Raw genomic sequence first — 17,031 nt, 5'->3', positions numbered from 1 at the left:
TAGCATAAACTACTATTACAATCTCACCGGAAAAAACAACAACTCCTCCTGTGAAAGTGAAAATTAAGAAGAGAAAAACAGCAATAAATGAATTTTCTTCCACTTGAGATAGTGACAGACCTGGGAATGGTCTTAATTGGAAACCTGTTCTCGCAATACCAAACAACGCCTACGTTCACATTTGCCACCGCTTCCTGTCGCCAATCGAGATCTGATCAGAAATTCCAGTTTGTCTTCTTTAAGAGAAGATTCTCTACAGAATCTGCATAACTTAAATTTCCTAAATATTTTCAAATTCGTTACCAGGCTGGGCTTCTTGACTGATAGATAAAAAAAAAAATGAATTAGAAGGTGACACTCAATTATGTGCCATTTTCAAACCCCCGACATCAACAAATGAATGAAACATCAATTACAAAATTGAATCTCTAGAAACAAACGTTTCGTGGCCATTGGTTGGTTGTGTTTTACTGGTGCAAGAGCGATTCTTGGCTAAACTGCGTCAAACTTTCGTCAATGATGGGTTGATTTAAGTTTAATGACGCAAGAGCCAAAAATAAGCTATACTGCTCCAATTATATGGTTAAAAATAATACCACGGGAGGCCTTAAAAGTTTAAATAAAATGCATTTAAAAATAATTCAATAAAACAGCAGTACTCAAAACTTAAGATGCAAGTGAAGCTAGTAAAATCTCTAAAAACATCTATATAAAATGATAATAACCCACAGCCTTTTCAAAGTTAAAAATATACTGCTGGGGAGGTTCTCCTACTAATTTCTGTATGTTAAGCGTTGATGAGTTAAAATACGTCATAAATGAGAATTAAAGTTGTTGCACTCAAGATATGAGCGACCCAAACTTTCATTGAATTCATATATAAAAGATAGAAGCAATTTAAATTGAAAACGGCAAAGATTTCTAAAACACTAGAATATATACGAAACAAACGTGAGCCAAGAAAAAAGATGATAAGATCATAACCTGTGAAATATGAAGATTTTATTTAAAAAGAGGGAAGAAGGCGATTTTTTTTTAAAAATTTTTTTGGCTTAAAAACCACCGTTGGCTTAATTTGGCCACGCTTATGATTAAAAGTTAAAAATAAATGACACAAAATGTTAGAAAGTCAACAATAATTACTAAAATAAGGAACATTTTACGAAAATGTTTGAAATAGAAGCAGGTTGAAACGCAGAATATATCCAATATAAAAAAATCTCATGTCACGGTGTTTGTGTTCGTACTCCTCCGAAACGGCACGACCGATTTTTAGGAAATTTTTTATGCGTATTTGGTAGATATGAGAATAGGTCGTAAAATATATTTCATAACGCTAGGTAATTAGGGTACTCCTATCCACGTTCACCGTACGCTGATGAGATCAACGCTTGCTTGAAATCATCGCCACTGTGACGTAATGTTGAAAAAGTCCAGTAAAAAATAAATATGCGCGTCCAAATGCTACAAGATCTATCTGCTGACACATTCTCGGACCAATTGTTAGATATCGGCGATTGAAAAGTTGCTGTCTATGAAAATACTGGATGCATAAAATTGCCCACTAATTTCTGCACTGTCGTTGATTCGCAAAATGTTCTCATTGACCGCATATTTCCCGATGTAAGCACACAATACATAAATCATGCGTGGCTGGCAGAAAGAGCCATTTTGGCAGCAAAAAATATGGACGTCGACGATTTAAACTTCAAGATACAGCAGTCGTTGCCAGGTGACTTGGTTGGATTGGATTGGATTTGTGGGTTTTAATGGCGCAAGAGCCAATTCTGACCATACTGCGCCAAACGTATGGTTAAAATATATATAAAAATTATGTATGTAAAATTTAATTGTTAAAATGCACTATGATTAAAATGTCGGCATGGGCTTTTTAAAAGAGAACAAGATGTTTAACTTACATGATAAAATATTAAATAAAATGGTACACACCAATAGCTTTTAAAAATTTAAAAATGTTTTGATGGGGGTGTTCACCCACCAGAATTTGCATTTCTATCGATGAGCTGTTAAAAAATTGTTTCCGATGACATCTAAAATTAGGACACTCGACCAAAACATGAACAATAGTTAAATTTACATGACAATTTGGACAAGTAGGAGCTCTTTCACCGAATAAAAGGTATCGATGAGTTAAACGGGTATGGCCAATGCGGAGTCTAGTTAATTTAACATCGTACTCACGCACTGGATGGCAAGGCCAGGGTGAAATTGTGGGTTTTATTGAATGAAGTTTATTTCTAACATGGTGATTCCATGATTCCTGCCACAGCGTATATAAACGACGCACCAAAGAATTTTTTACATCATTGCTTGGGATATCTCGTTTCAACAGTAAAGATGCTCTCTTTGCTGCATTATCTGCCATCTCGTTTCCACCAATTCCGATATGACTCGGAACCCAACAAAACAATATCTCGTAGTCTCTGTTTTTTAGAGTCCTTAACAGACTCCAGATTTCCAGGGAAACAGGATGAATTCGATTACAGAAGTGGGAAAGTGCTTCCAAGGAACTCAAGCTGTCCGTATATATGCAAAATTTTCGTTCAGTAGACAGTGAAATCATCTGAAGGGCATAAAGGATCGCCACTAACTCGGCAGATAAGACCGAGAATGTTGTATCGAGACGGTAGCTCAGTACATTAGTGTGAGAAACAATACCACAACCAACGTGACCGTCTGACTTTGACCCATCTGTGAAAATTTTCAAATAGTCCGAATATTGACTAAGATGAGAATCAAAAAGTTTCTGAAAAAATACAGGAGCAGTTGTCGTTTTCTCGAAACCTGAAAATGGATTTAGAAAACGAAATTGAGGAATATCCCATGGAGGAAACGGAAAAAGATCTGTAGTCTGAATCGCTACATCATGAAGTTCCGAATCATGAAGTATTATTTTAACTCTTTCGCAGAATGGTAGAATATGATAGGGTCGTGCAGTATAGAGTCTCCGAAGACTCGCTGGAATAGCTATAGAACACAAGGGGTGCTTCGGAATAGACAGAGCTCGAAGATAGTACTGGGCAGATTATTTTTGGCGTCGTAAACTTAGTGGTAACTGATGCCAGGTTACATAAAGGCTCTCCACTGGCGAAGTCCGAAATGCATCCGAACAAATCCTTAAAGCAGAATGGTGTGTAGTGTCTAATCTACGTAAAATGGCAGATCGCGCAGAGCCATACACCACGCATCCGTAATCAATACGTGATAGCGTCACTGCTTGATAAATGCGGAGTAATGAAATGCTATCAGCACCCCAAGATGTCCTAGAAAGTACTTTGAGAATGTTTAAAGACCTGTCACACTTCTTCCGCAGATGTAAGACATGCGGAAGGAAAGTGAGCTTACTGTCAAATATTATTCCCAAAAATTTTACTTCGTTTACTACAGGAATGTTAGCATTCCGGATATGGATTAAAGGATCCAAATGGTTGGTTGGTTGGTTGGTTTGGGTTTTTTGGCACAAGGGCCATTCTTGGCCATACTGCGCCATGCGTATGGTGAAAAGTAGAGCCTTGTTGATGATTGGAATTTAGTATAAAATTAAGTATGCTTATGTGTAAACTATTATAAAATAGCTAAAACAGATTAAGACGAAATATGACATTTTTTTTTAAATAATAAAAATGGAAATTGTTGAAGTCAAATACATGGTAAAAGGTGTATATTAAAAATTTAAAAATATTTGGATGATAATTCTCTCCCAGCAATTCTGGGAGAGTAGCATTTGATAGATGAAAAAAATGGTGGCGATGAGATTCAAAAGCTGGGCATTCAATCAAAATATGACCAACTGTCAATTCAGTGTGACATGAGGAGCACACAGGTGCCCTTTCTCCGAAAAGCAAGTGTTTGTGAGGATCCAAATGGATGCCACGCTTCCTGCAAAAATGAACACATCGACTTTTCTCGGGAGAAATTGTATGCCCATTTTCATCGCACCAGTCTACTAGCTTGTTAACTGCAACCTGCAGTTGGCGTTCGATTACGTGCATATTGCTTCCTTGGGAAGAGATCTGAAGATCATCCACATATAATGTGCCTTTAACAGATGGTGGTAACACATTAAGAATCTGGCTAAAATGAGTTACGAAAAGCGTCACACTGAGGATACTTCCTTGTGGAACCCCTTCAGCTTGAATAAAACGATCAGAATAAAAATTTCCAATGCGTACACGAAATGTTCTTAATGATAAAAAGTTCTTTAAAAACACAGGTAAATTTCCTTTAAATCCGAAATTTGAAAGAGTATCAAGAATGCCAAAACGCCAAGCACGGTCATAGGCCTTTTCTATGTCGAAGAATATGGAGACCAGATGATTCCGCCGGACGAAATTGTTTCGAATTTGGGTCTCGAGAAGGACGATATTATCCAATGTCGAGCTTCCCTTGCGGAAGCCATTCTGCAATGGCGGAATACATGCTTTTTTCTCCAACTCAAACACAAGACGGGCATTAACCATGCGCTCTAGTGTTTTACATAGACAACTTGTGAGAGCAATTGGCCTATAGTGCAGAGGGTTAGAGGCGTCTTTGCCGGATTTCAGGATTGGAATCACAATAGCTTCATGCCATTGTGATGGGAACTTCTGTTCATTCCAAATACGGTTAAATAGAAATAACAGGTTGGAAAGAGAAGTCGTAGACAAATGGCGAAGCATATTATATATGATTCCATCAGGACCAGGTTTGGTTGTTTGAGGTTTAATGGCGCAAGAGCCATGTTTGGCTAAACTGCGCCAATCAAATGGTAAAAATGGAAAGTTTTTAGAAACTCGTGAATAAAAGATCAATCATACAAGTGACAAAAAATCTAAAATATGGAGAACTATATGCAAATTAAGATAACAAGATAAAAATATCAGAACCAGGACTGGTATCACGTGCTTTAGACAACAAGGCCATTAATAATTCATTCATCCTAAATTCTGAATTATAAGAGTAGGAGTTTCGGGTAGTAATAAGCAAAGACTTCCGTTCCGCGCGATTCTTAGTCATTATAAAAGCAGGCATGTAATTATCAGCTGCGGAAACCTTTGCAAAGGCTTCTTCGAGAGTATTGGCATGGTATGGTATTTTGAGATTTAATGGCGCAAGAGCCAAATATGGCTATACTGCGCCAAACAAATGGTATTAAAAATGTCCCGTATAATTCAGTCAGTTTAAATTTATAATTTCTCGTGATAAAAAGAAATACATCCAATAATGAACAGTATCAGCATTTATAAAATTGCGAATTACATCCCGTAAAGAGAATGTTTCCAAAAATGTTAAAAGATTAAAATATCGATGAAATTTAAAAAAGGTGAAAATGCATCTCCCATAACATAAAAAAAAAGGTACAATAAATTAGAAAACGAAGCGAAAAGAGAAAATCATTGCAATCTTTTGATTCGGTGTTTCTTCAAGTATTTGCTATGTATAGGGGTACTTGAAGTTTCACTGTAAAAATTTTTAAGATTAATCCATTTAACTTGACATTCTTGGGGACTTTGTTTAAAAACAGTTTTATCAACTGTGGTGGAATCGGTAGAAGGTTCCGCAGCAAGTGGCGTTTCGTCAATTGTTTCATGAGGGTTGTATTCTATTGCATTATCCGATTCTATTTCGCTGTTAGTGTTTGGGTTGAGTTTATTTGTGGTCATGAATTCAAGCTCAGACTTGGCTTCATCCATTTTATCTGCTGATTTAGAATTAATGAAAAAGCTCAAATTTGAGACTGGCATATGTTGGGAGACTTGTCGAGGTGAAGTCTTCCAGAATTTAGAATATGATATATTTTCAGAATTTTGCTTGTGATCTTTTTTATATTTTTTCTTATAAGTGACAGTTTTAAATTTATTCAGGTCCTGTGACATTTCCTTAAATGGGTCATGAAGCGTTTCATGTTCATGACCAGTTGGCTGATTAACTAAGATAGAGTCTGAAGTAATTGGTATGTCAAAAGGATCTGGAGGTTTAGGAGGGACTTCATTGTCAGATGTTTTGGCACTTGGAGGAGATTTTGTTTTCTTTCGTTTCTTCTTAGCGAAACGAGTTAAAGAAAATTCTGAATCTTTAGATTGAGAAACGGGTTGAGAAGATTTTTTAGAAGTAGATGCTGAATTTCGATTGTTTTTAGTTTTTTGCGAGTTATTGCTCTTTACTGATTCAAGAGCTGAATGCTTACAGGAGCAGGTTTTCAATGCATTAATATCTGAAAAGTCGGTCTGAGAACTAGTACATTTCAAAGTTGAACTTATGGCGGCACTATAAGTAAGGCCAGGTTTGGGTGTTCTGTCTAAAACAATTTTTTTCGCTTCTGCGTATGAAATATTTTTTCTAACTTTCAAGCTTTGGATTTCTTTTTCCGTTTTCCATTTAGGACAGTCACGGGAATAAGCAGGATGGGGCCCAGAGCAGTTTAAACATTTGAAGGTCTGTGAGCTACAAACTGAAGTTTCATGATCATCAGCTGAGCATTTGGCGCATCGAAGGCTGCCGTGGCAAGTTCCCTGGGAATGTCCGAATCTCTGACATTTAAAGCAACGCCGAGGATTCGGTACATATGGTTTAACTTTAGATTGTATATAGCCAGCACGTATAAATTTCGGAAGTTCCGGACTACTGAAAGTTAGAATGACATGTTTTGTTGGAATGAATGAACCATTACGTTTAATTTTTATGCGATGAGCTGCACAAACTTTTTGGGAATACAATTCCTGAATGAGTTCATTCTCCGAACAATCAAAAAGATCTAAATCGGAGATGACTCCTCGAGAAAAATTCAGTGTCCTGTGAGGAGTTACCTCTACAGGGAAGTCTCCAAGTTGTGTTAATTTCTGCATCGTAGCATTCTGTGTTTTTGATGAGGTCTCAATAAGGAGATCCCCGGACGGAAGTTTTTTAGTAGATTTGACATCACCAATAAATGAAGAAATCAATCTTTGAACTATGAAAGGTGAAACTTTATTGAATGTCTTTGGTGTGTGTAAGATTAGGAATCTAGTATCTTCTGTGATTGGTAAACGTGGCGAAGTGTCTGAAAAACCCATGCAAAAAGGGAAAAAAATTCAAGCCCCGACGTCACCGCCCACCATGGAGCCCAACAAGGGAAGGCAGCCACCGGCTCTGGTTGCCTCCAGCCTCAGTGCTTACCCTGATGCTAGCCAGAACTTATACGCTAAGGGCCACTTCCAGGAACGTCTACCACCCTTAACGCAGAGCCCCAGAAGGTGACCCCTTCGCTTGATCCCCTTGAGCAGACCAGCCAAATGGCTGGGATACCAGCCGATTGATACACCGGGGACCAAAATGTACCACCCGTCAAGTGGGTCGCCACGCACGGCAAACACGTGGTGTTTTTGGCTGTCCCTGAGAAGCAAGAAGCAAACAGAGCGGTAACAGCTTCTCATGGAGAGCTCCCTCGCTTGCCGTCGAGGGAAAGAAAAAAAAAGGCGACATCAGAAGGCGCAGAGGAGAGTAAACCTAAAGGGAGTAAAAGATCCCTGGGTACCTCGGGATTTGGACACCCGTACTCACCTATAGAAGGTGAGCCCCTGAGGGGTCGAGAGTATTGGCAACGCTAATGGAGAAGACATCACCCCATTTCCAGTATTCAAAACTGGGAAGGAGAAATCTTTATATACTCCATTAGCAGCTTTGACTTTTTTCCATAACAATTTGCTGGAAGTAAAGGATGTGATTGAGGAAATAAAGCGACACCAGGACTCCCTCTGGCTACGCCGACGAATTCGACGAGCATTCGCTCTAGCAAGTTTGATTGGTTTGGTTTGGTTTTTTGTGTTTTTTTGGCACAAGAGCCATTCTTGGCTAAACTGCGCCAGACTTTCTAGCAAGTTTGAAGGCAATAAGATTCTCCGATGTAGGGTACCTGAGGAAAATATTCCACCGTTTCTTTTGTTCCCTGTAACTATCGCGGCAGGCTTCGTTCCACCACGGTCTTCGAAATTTTCGCATACGTGGGGAACTTTTAGGTATGGTATTATTGGCGGCTTTAAGTAAACAGTCGACGACACTTTGTATTGCGTGTGTAATGTCGGCCATGCTGACCATATTCTCAAAAATCACTGCTTGTTGCATGAAAGCAGCCCAATCAGCCCTCTGAAAGACATAACGTGGTGGACATTGTTTGAAATCAGTTTCAGTATAGGAGACTATTAAAAGGAAGTGATCACTATCATGGAGATCACTTCCGACTATAAAATTAAGCAAAGGTAGGATATCAGGAGTTGTTGTTGTTGTTATTTTGGATTTTTTTTGGCGCAAGGGCCATATCTGGTCATGCTGCGCCAAGCATATGGTTTAAAATCATACTACATAAAAAATTGTTTCATCAATTAAAATATAAAACAGTTTAGTCTCGGTAAAAGAAGGCGAAAATTGAATAGATTAAAATGAACATATAACATTCAGAAATTTAGAATGAGCAATGATGGTTTAAATGTGGAAATAAAAAGTGAAAGTCACGAAGTTATTTTTAGTTGTCAAACAAATCGAAAAGCCAAAAAATGAATTAAATGTACGTGAAAAGGCGAATGGCCTTTAAGAATTTGAAAATATTTTGGTGGTACGTCTCCCCCACCAAGTCTGTTAAAGTTAAAGATGAAGATTTAAAAAAACGAATTCTATGTGAGCTAAATGAGCAACATTCTATTAAAATGTGTTTAATACTAAAAACGACCCGACATGTGGGACATATCGGTGCACTGTCTCCAAAAATAAGATACTTATGCGTAAAACGCGAGTGCCCTATACGGAGACGAGTCAACTTAACATCCAGCTCTCGTACAGGAATCGTAGGCCATAAACCAATGGATGGTTTGACTGAATGCAACTTATTCTCAGTCTGCAGATCCCATTTTCCTTGCCATATTGATAGCAGGAGGGAAAAATGGCTGTTTTAAAGTCACTATATGGGATGCTTTGACATAGCGAAGTGGAAGCATGTTTTGCAGCGACATCTGCTGCTTCATTTCCAACAATGCCCACGTGACTTGGTACCCAGCTAAATATAATATTAAATCCCTTTTCCTTGAGAGTTCGTAAAAGAGACAATACCTCAATGGCAATCGGATGCATTCGATTATGGTAGTTGGATAATGTCTCCAATGCACTCATGCTATCAGTATAGATTATGAAATTACCCTGAGTGTTTGGCGAGATCTTCTCTAGAGCACAGAAAATTGCAGTCAACTCAGCAGTAAACACTGAGCAACAATTGTGCAAACGATAGCTCAGTGTCTCAGATAGAAGTATGATGCCACTACCGACATGTCCATCCGATTTCGAACCATCTGTAAAAATTGGTGCAAAAGAAGAATATTGGCAGCGATGATAGTGGAAAAGCTGCTGTAAAACAACTGGCGCAGTTATGTCTTTATTGAAACCAGAAAACGGGTTCAAAAAGGTAAATTTTGGAACATTCCAAGGAGAGAATTGGAGAGAAGGAACTGATTTAATATTAATATCATTAAATTCCAAATCATTCAGAAGCATTTTCATTCTCTCACAAAAAGGACGTATGTGAAAGGGACGCGCATCATAGAGTCTCCGCAGTCCAGCCGATAATGTCATTTCACTCAATGGATTATTCAAGTTAGCTTGTGCGTGTAGGAAGTATAAAGTAGATATTTTTTTACGCCTTAAGTCGAGTGGTAACTGGTGGCAGATATTATAGAGGCTTTCTATGGGTGATGTTCGAAAGGCGCCCGAGCAAATTCGCAAAGCCGAATGGTGGATGGTGTCCAGACGTCGTAAAACGCTAGAGCGAGCAGATCCATACACCATACATCCATAGTCAATGCAAGAAAGGATAACAGCCTGGTACACACGGAGGAGGGAAGTTCTATCTGCACCCCAAGTTGTTTCGGAGAGAACCTTCAAAATGTTTAAGGTTTTCTCACATTTCTTTCTCAAAAACTGAATATGTGGAAGGAAAGTTAGTTTATTATCAAAGAAGATCCCTAAAAATTTCCTTTCCTCTACGACAGGTATGGTAGTAGTGCTTATATATAGTACAGGGTCCAAGTGAATGTTCCGTTTTCTACAAAAGTGAATGCACCGACATTTCTCGGGTGAGATTTTAAGTCCGTTTGTATCGCACCAAGCTACCATCTTGTTAACTGCATTCTGTAGCTGACGCTCAATCAAACGCATATTACTTCCTTGGCAAGAGATCTGCAGATCATCTACGTAAAGACCTCCATGAATAGAGGATGGCAAATGATTAAGTATCTGACTAAAATGAAGAATAAAAAGTGTAACACTGAGGACACTTCCTTGTGGAACACCCTCAGTTTGAATAAAATAATTCGAATAAAAATTACCCAAGCGAACTCGGAACGTTCGGTAAGCTAAAAAATTCGTTAAAAAGATGGGCAAGTTTCCTCTAAAACCAAGATTAAAAATCGTAGATAGTATGCCGTATCACCATGTCCGGTCATATGCCTTTTCAATATCAAAGAAAACAGAAACAAGGTGATTCCTCCGGACAAAAGCATTGCGAATTTGGGTCTCCAGTAGGATCAGGTTATCAAAAGTTGATCGTCCTTTTCGGAAACCACTCTGCAACAGGGGAATGCTTCCTTTCTTCTCTAATTCAAACACAAGGCGAGCATTGACCATACGCTCAAAGGTCTTGCTGAGACAACTCGTAAGAGAAATTGGTCTATAATTCAAAGGGTTTGATGGTTCTTTGCCAGGTTTTAACACTGGAATCACAAACGCTTCGCACCATTGATGAGGGTATATCTGCTCATTCCAGATTCTATTGAATAAAAATAATAAATTGGAAAGGGAAACTATTCAAATGGCGAAGCATGCAATATACGATTCCATCTGGCCCGGGGCTGGTATCACGGGTGCGAGATAACGCTGCGTCCAGTTCTGACATTCTAAATTTGCAGTTATATGGAAAAGTTCTCTTGGTATTAAAACGCAATGGCGATCGTTCTGCGCGATTCTTAATTGCCGTAAATTCAGGACTATAAGAATCAATTGCTGAAACTTTCGCGAATGCTTGGCCAAGAATGTTAGCTATGTCCAATGGAGTGGAATGTTTCACTTCTCCTGTATTCAAAACAGGGATGGTAAATTCACGATAAATCCCATTGGCGGCCTGAACTTTGTTCCACAAGGTTTTACTGGAAGTGGAGTATGTTATGGATGAAACAAAAGATGCCCATGATTCCCTTTGACTTTGACGGCGAACTCTGCTAGCAAAGGCTTTGGCTAGTTTAAAAGCAATTAGATTTTTTGTTGTTGGGTACCTTCTAAATATGTTCCAAAGTTTTTTTTTTGAGTCTTATAACTGTCGCGACAAGCTTCATTCCCCCATGGTCTTCGAAATTTTCTGAGACGTGGGGAACTCTTTGGTATGGTTTCATTAGCGGCGCCCATTATGGTATCAATAACATTTTGCACTGCTTCCGAGATATCCGCAGTTCTGACCATTGTCTCTGTAATATTTGCAAGTTCCGAGAAAGCATTCCAGTTTGCTCCCTGGAATATGAAACGAGAGGAACATGGTGTCACCTCATGTCATTTTGTGAAACTATTACAGGAAAGTGATCACTATTATAGAGATCACTTTCGACTGCGAGATTAAGCAAAGGAAGGATCTCAGGAGAACAAATGGCCAGATCAAGATTATGGAAGATTCTTGTGGGTTCGTGGAAGTACGTTTTCTCGTTATTATTTATCAGACAGAGGCAGTTATTTGATAGGAACAGCTCTATCTGCCGCCCACGAGAGTTTGTGCTATCCGAACCCCACAAGGTACTATGCGCATTGAAATCGCCGAGTAGGATAAAAGGTGAAGGAAGCTGGTCCACCAAGTTGTCGAGTTCTTGCTGTCTGATGATATCATGAGGCGGAAGATAAATGCAGCAAACTGTGACCAGCGTTCTTGCATGAACCTGTGCTGCCACAACTTGCAGGGAAGTATGTAAACTGAGTGGTGTGCTTGGATACAGGTTTGACGTAAATATACAGACACCTCCACAACTGTGAGATCCTGTTTCCACATCTTTTCTAACACAATTAAAGCCACGCAATTTTAAAGAGATGTTTGGTGTCAAGAAAGTTTCTTGGACACAAAAACAGATGGGATGAAATTTGTTAAGAATAGTCTTGATGTCATGAAGTTTGGAACGAATGCCGCGACAATTCCAAGAAAGGAAGGTACCCATTAAGAAATTTTATTGCGAAAAGAGGAATTAAGAGCAGTGGTTGGAGTTGCTGAAACTTCACAACTCATGTCAAATTTAGCTTCATCCTCAGAAGGATGGAGTTTTAAATCGGGACTATTTGATAAGCCTCCAAAAATGGACGTCAAGTCCTTATGGGCTATACCCCTACTAGCAAGTCCCAATGCAACAGAATGTTTGGTCCTTGATTTCTTTAACTACGAAGACAGTTCTTTCTTCGACAGTCCACGTTTTGCAAGCTTTAGTTTAAGAGATTTTACCGGCTTTGTTTTTCGCTTATTTTTATCTAGTTTTTCAATATCAGGTGTGTTGCCAATCGATTTTTCTCTATCAGAATCAGATGACTGCTTAGGAGAGATCATACGGGTGATATTTTGAGCACAATTGGGACAGGTACAATTTTCACAAAAGTTTTTCCGTACTATAGATGCATAACTTACGCCAGGGGAGGGTGTTTGTGCAAGAACTTTCTTTCGAGCCTCAGGATATGGAATATTTTCTTTAATTTTAGTTGCTGTGATTTGTTTTTCGATTTTCCAACGTGGGCATAAGCGGGAGAAGGACGTATGTTCGCCTTTACAATTCACGCACTTCTCTGGTGCTGAACAATCCTGGCTCTCATGTCCTTTCTCAGCACAGCGGGCACAAGCGACTGTCCCACGGCAGTTTGCTTTCGAATGCCCAAAACGCTGACATTTAAAGCATCTGAGAGGATTCGGTATGTATGGTCTCACGGGAAGCTTAATGTAACTTGCATATATGTAGCCCGGGAGTTTAGGGGACATAAAAGTAAGTATATGATGTTTAGTCTCAAGAGTTTGTCCATCTCGCCGGATGGTAATACGGCGGACATGTGTGACACCTTGTGATTTTAATTCCTCGGTAATTAAATCTACAGGCAAGTTGAAAATCTCTCCACATGTAATAACACCTTTTGATGTATTTAAAGATGTGTGTAGGTATACCTTGATTGGTATAGTTGCCAAAGCCTTTAACTTTTGTATGTTCTGGGCTTGCTTTCGTGAATTAATCTCAATCAGCAAGTCGCCAGAACGCATCTTGCGTATTGACGTCGCATCACCAATTATAGCACAAATTGCTTTCTGTACCAAAAAAGGGGAAACCGTTTCAAGTGTCTCACTTTCAGAAATTCGTTTTATTATAAAATATCGATCAAAATGTTGGTTAATAGAAAAAGTGTTAGGAACTATGTGACGCCCACGAAAGGGACCCTTCTTGGGAGGAGCCATGCGATATGAAATATGATTCGGGCCCGACGGCACCGCCCACCACGGAGCCCAACAAGGGATGGCAGCCACCGGCTCTAGACGTCTAGCCTCGGCACTTACCATAGTGCTAATCGGTACCTATACGCTGGGAGTTACCCCCGGGGACAGTGACTACCCTTAACGCCAAGCCCAAGGAGTAACCCCTTCGCTTGATCCCTAGCAGACTAGCCACTAAGGTGACTAGCTACCAGCCGATTGATGCACAGGAGACCACAGTGCACCACCCGTCTTTCTAGTGGGTTGCCACGCACGGCCAATACGTGGGGTTTTGGCTGTCCATGAGAAGCAAGAAGCAAACAGAGCGGCGACAGCTTCTCATGGAGAGCTCCCTCGCTTGCCGTCGAGGGAAGGAAAGACGCAGCAAAAAGCAGAAGGCGTAGAGGAGAGCGAACTGAAAGGGAGTAAAGATCCCTGGGTACCTCGGAATTGGGACACCCGTACCCACCTAAAGAAGGTGGGCCCCTGAGGGGCCCAGGTGACTTGGTATCATACAGTTTGCGATGCTAACGCAGCTGTAAATTATCCAACAGAGTTTTTGAACTCACTGGATTTGCCAGGCATGTCACCACACCTTCTACGACTGAAAGTTGGATCTACTGTTATTTTACTTCGGAATTTGTACCCACAATGGCTGTGCAATGACACGCGATTGGTCATTAAAAAATTGATGAAAAACGTTATCGAAGCCACCATTTTGAATGGTAAATTCCGAGTCGAAAATGTTTTGCTGCCACGAATTCCAATGATACTCACAGACTGCCAATCGAATTCAAACTCGTTCAATTTCCTATTAGATTGGCATTCGCAATGACAATCAAATAGTCGCAAGGCCGTATGATGTCTGTTTGCGGCTTAGATTTGGGCAATCTGTGTTTTTAATACGTAGCATGTTCTAGAGTTGGCAAACCATCGAGCTTATTTGTGTTGGCTGAATACGAACTGACAAAAAATATCGTACACTCAATTGCTCTTCAAAATGAATATTGATTTTCTTTATTTCATTTTTATACTTTAGGATAAATATATCACTTTTTTGACTTTACGTTTAACTTTTAAGACATCAAACAGTGTACATGTTAACGAAATATATTGTATTGAGAAAATGAATAGTTGGTGTTTTTTTTTTTTTGTTTTTATCGGCGATCATCGTCTACAGCGCTCCATTCCTCTTTCTGTCATAGATCCCATCTCCACACACTTACAATACATTCGTTATTTTTTAATTAACAACCAAAATATTCACTAGAAATAATTTATATGGCAGAACAACGTTTGCTGGATCAGCTAGTAATATATAAGTGAGAAAAACGTATGGTCTTTAAGAATTTAAAAAGGAAACCCGTTTTAATATTCGTCTCGGACGTCATTTTATATAGGTTTTGTCTCTGGTCGATTTGGTTTCGTTATTTTGGTTTTTGGCACAAAAGCCAGATCCAGTCTTCATACTGTGCCACGCAAAAAAGGCCAAATTTCGAAAGTCAACAAATGTATGAAAATGGAGACTTTAAAATTTTAGAAAATTTGAAAAGTGCACTTAGAAAAAAAACACATTAAAATTTTTTTAAAAATTTAATGAAACAGGGAAAGTGAAACTAAATAGAATATAAAATCCCAATGTTTCGACCTCTAGTCAAAAAATTAAATTTATTGATTAAAATATTCCACAAATCATAAAATTAAATATTGAATATGGAAAAAAAAATCATGCTGGCTGGTCGATTAGTTAAATTTTTTTGGCACAAAAGCCAAATCTGGCCATGCTGCTTCAGTCAAATGGTAAAAATGAATTCAATGATATTAAAAGGCTCTTTAAATTAGGTAAAAGTAAACTTACAAATATAAGCAATTTCATTAAAACGGTACTTTAAAAACATTCAAGAAAAAAAGTAAATGCATTAATTTACCACATATACAAAAAGTAAAAAGTGCATTAATTTCCCACATGTGAAAAAATAATCATCATAAAATGGATTAAAAAAACTAAAATAATCATGCATTAAAAAATTGCTGAATGTGGCAAAAGCATGCGCTTCATAGCAATTTTTGTGCTGGATTAAATCGCAATTTTAAAAATATCTCAGAGCCTCTTCAAAGGAGGCATAAAAATTGTCTCGAATGATGAACTCTGGTTAATGCAATTCATTATAATTCTCGAGAGGTTTTCGCCAAGATCAACTATGAAAAATAAAAATGCCGCGGGACATCGTTTATTTTCAACTTGAGCTACGTTATCTCAACGCTGGTTTCAATGTTGAACGAGGTGAATTTAAAGTATACAAGACAGATCTGTTTTTAAGATTTCGTTTTTTTTTTTTTTCCCCCCTCAAAAAATTTCCAGTTCTAAAGTTGATATGCAATATATTTCTGAAAATACACATTCAAGTGATATGAATGCCTAAATACAGAAAAAAACTTTAGAGACGTATTGAAACAGAAAATGTAACTAAATATATTTTCTCTAAGTGTGAGTATTTTCACTAAATGAAGAGTTCGTGGATTTTTGATTAATGCTAACTATATTCAATTTAATATAACATTATGAGGTTTCACATTTGGGAAATAAATATTTTTTGTAATCTGGCGACAATCAATAATAAATACAGAAATTTTCAGGAAAAAAAAAACAACAAAAAAAAAAAAACAGAATTAAAATATTTTTATTGAACAACAATAGATGGAGGCATTTGCAATATATCAATGGTTAGTTGGTTGGGATTTTTTTTCTCCCCCACAAGAGCCTTGTTTACTGGATAGAACAAAGTTCAATTATTTTTATTTCCTAATATGAAATATACAGTGAGAAATCATTATAATCATGAAAGAATTCGAAAATTATCTAATCGACACATTTTAAATTCCCTCTGAATGCGAAAAATATTTCTAGAATTGCATCTGTATATCGCTCTACTTATCCATCTGTCCGTGAACGCGATAATGCAAAAATGTTTTAAGCTAGACAAATGCAATTTGCACTTTCCACCAAATGTGTAAGTTTTTTTCTCAGATTTTGAGTAAAATCCGTTCATAGAAATTTGAACATCTAATTGTCTGGAAACAAGTGAATAATATAGCTGTAAATCAAAGTTTACAGCTTTATTTTAAGCTTGATGGATGAAATTTGGTACACATACATTCACCTAAAGTGTATATGTATTAAATTTTGATGGTTGGTTGTTTGGATTTTTTGGCGCAAGAGCCATGTTTGACCATAATGCGACAAGCGCAGGGCCGGCCATCTGGAGGGAGAGGGTGCGGTGGATGCTATGCACCGGGGCCCCAACATGATCAAGAACTAAATTAATGTTCTGAACAGTCATAGCGGGATGGAACGAAGAGAGGACGAAATTTAATTGGGAAAATCGATGGATTTTGTTATATACGAAGATTACAGGTATATGACAGTTTAGTGCAAGCGTGCAATATATTATAACCATTAAGTATAGTCATTTGCCTCACCTACAAGGTTAAATTGCATATATTACTTTGATAATCTCTCTCTCTCTATTTATATATAT

General features: G+C 38.2%; 1 protein-coding gene across 1 annotated transcript; it reads right to left on the bottom strand.

The window, feature by feature from the left end:
- Nucleotides 1–12,424: 12,424 nt before the first annotated feature.
- Nucleotides 12,425–13,285, bottom strand: LOC129957298 (uncharacterized). Its single transcript, XM_056069563.1, has one exon. The coding sequence runs from the start codon at nt 13,283–13,285 to the stop codon at nt 12,425–12,427; it is 861 nt and encodes a 286-aa protein (XP_055925538.1).
- Between the last annotated feature and the right edge of the window lie 3,746 nt (nt 13,286–17,031).

Source organism: Argiope bruennichi, chromosome 11 (genome assembly GCF_947563725.1).
Source record: "Argiope bruennichi chromosome 11, qqArgBrue1.1, whole genome shotgun sequence".
Taxonomy (NCBI): Eukaryota; Metazoa; Arthropoda; class Arachnida; order Araneae; family Araneidae; genus Argiope; species Argiope bruennichi.
This window is presented reverse-complemented; position numbering and strand designations above follow the sequence as displayed.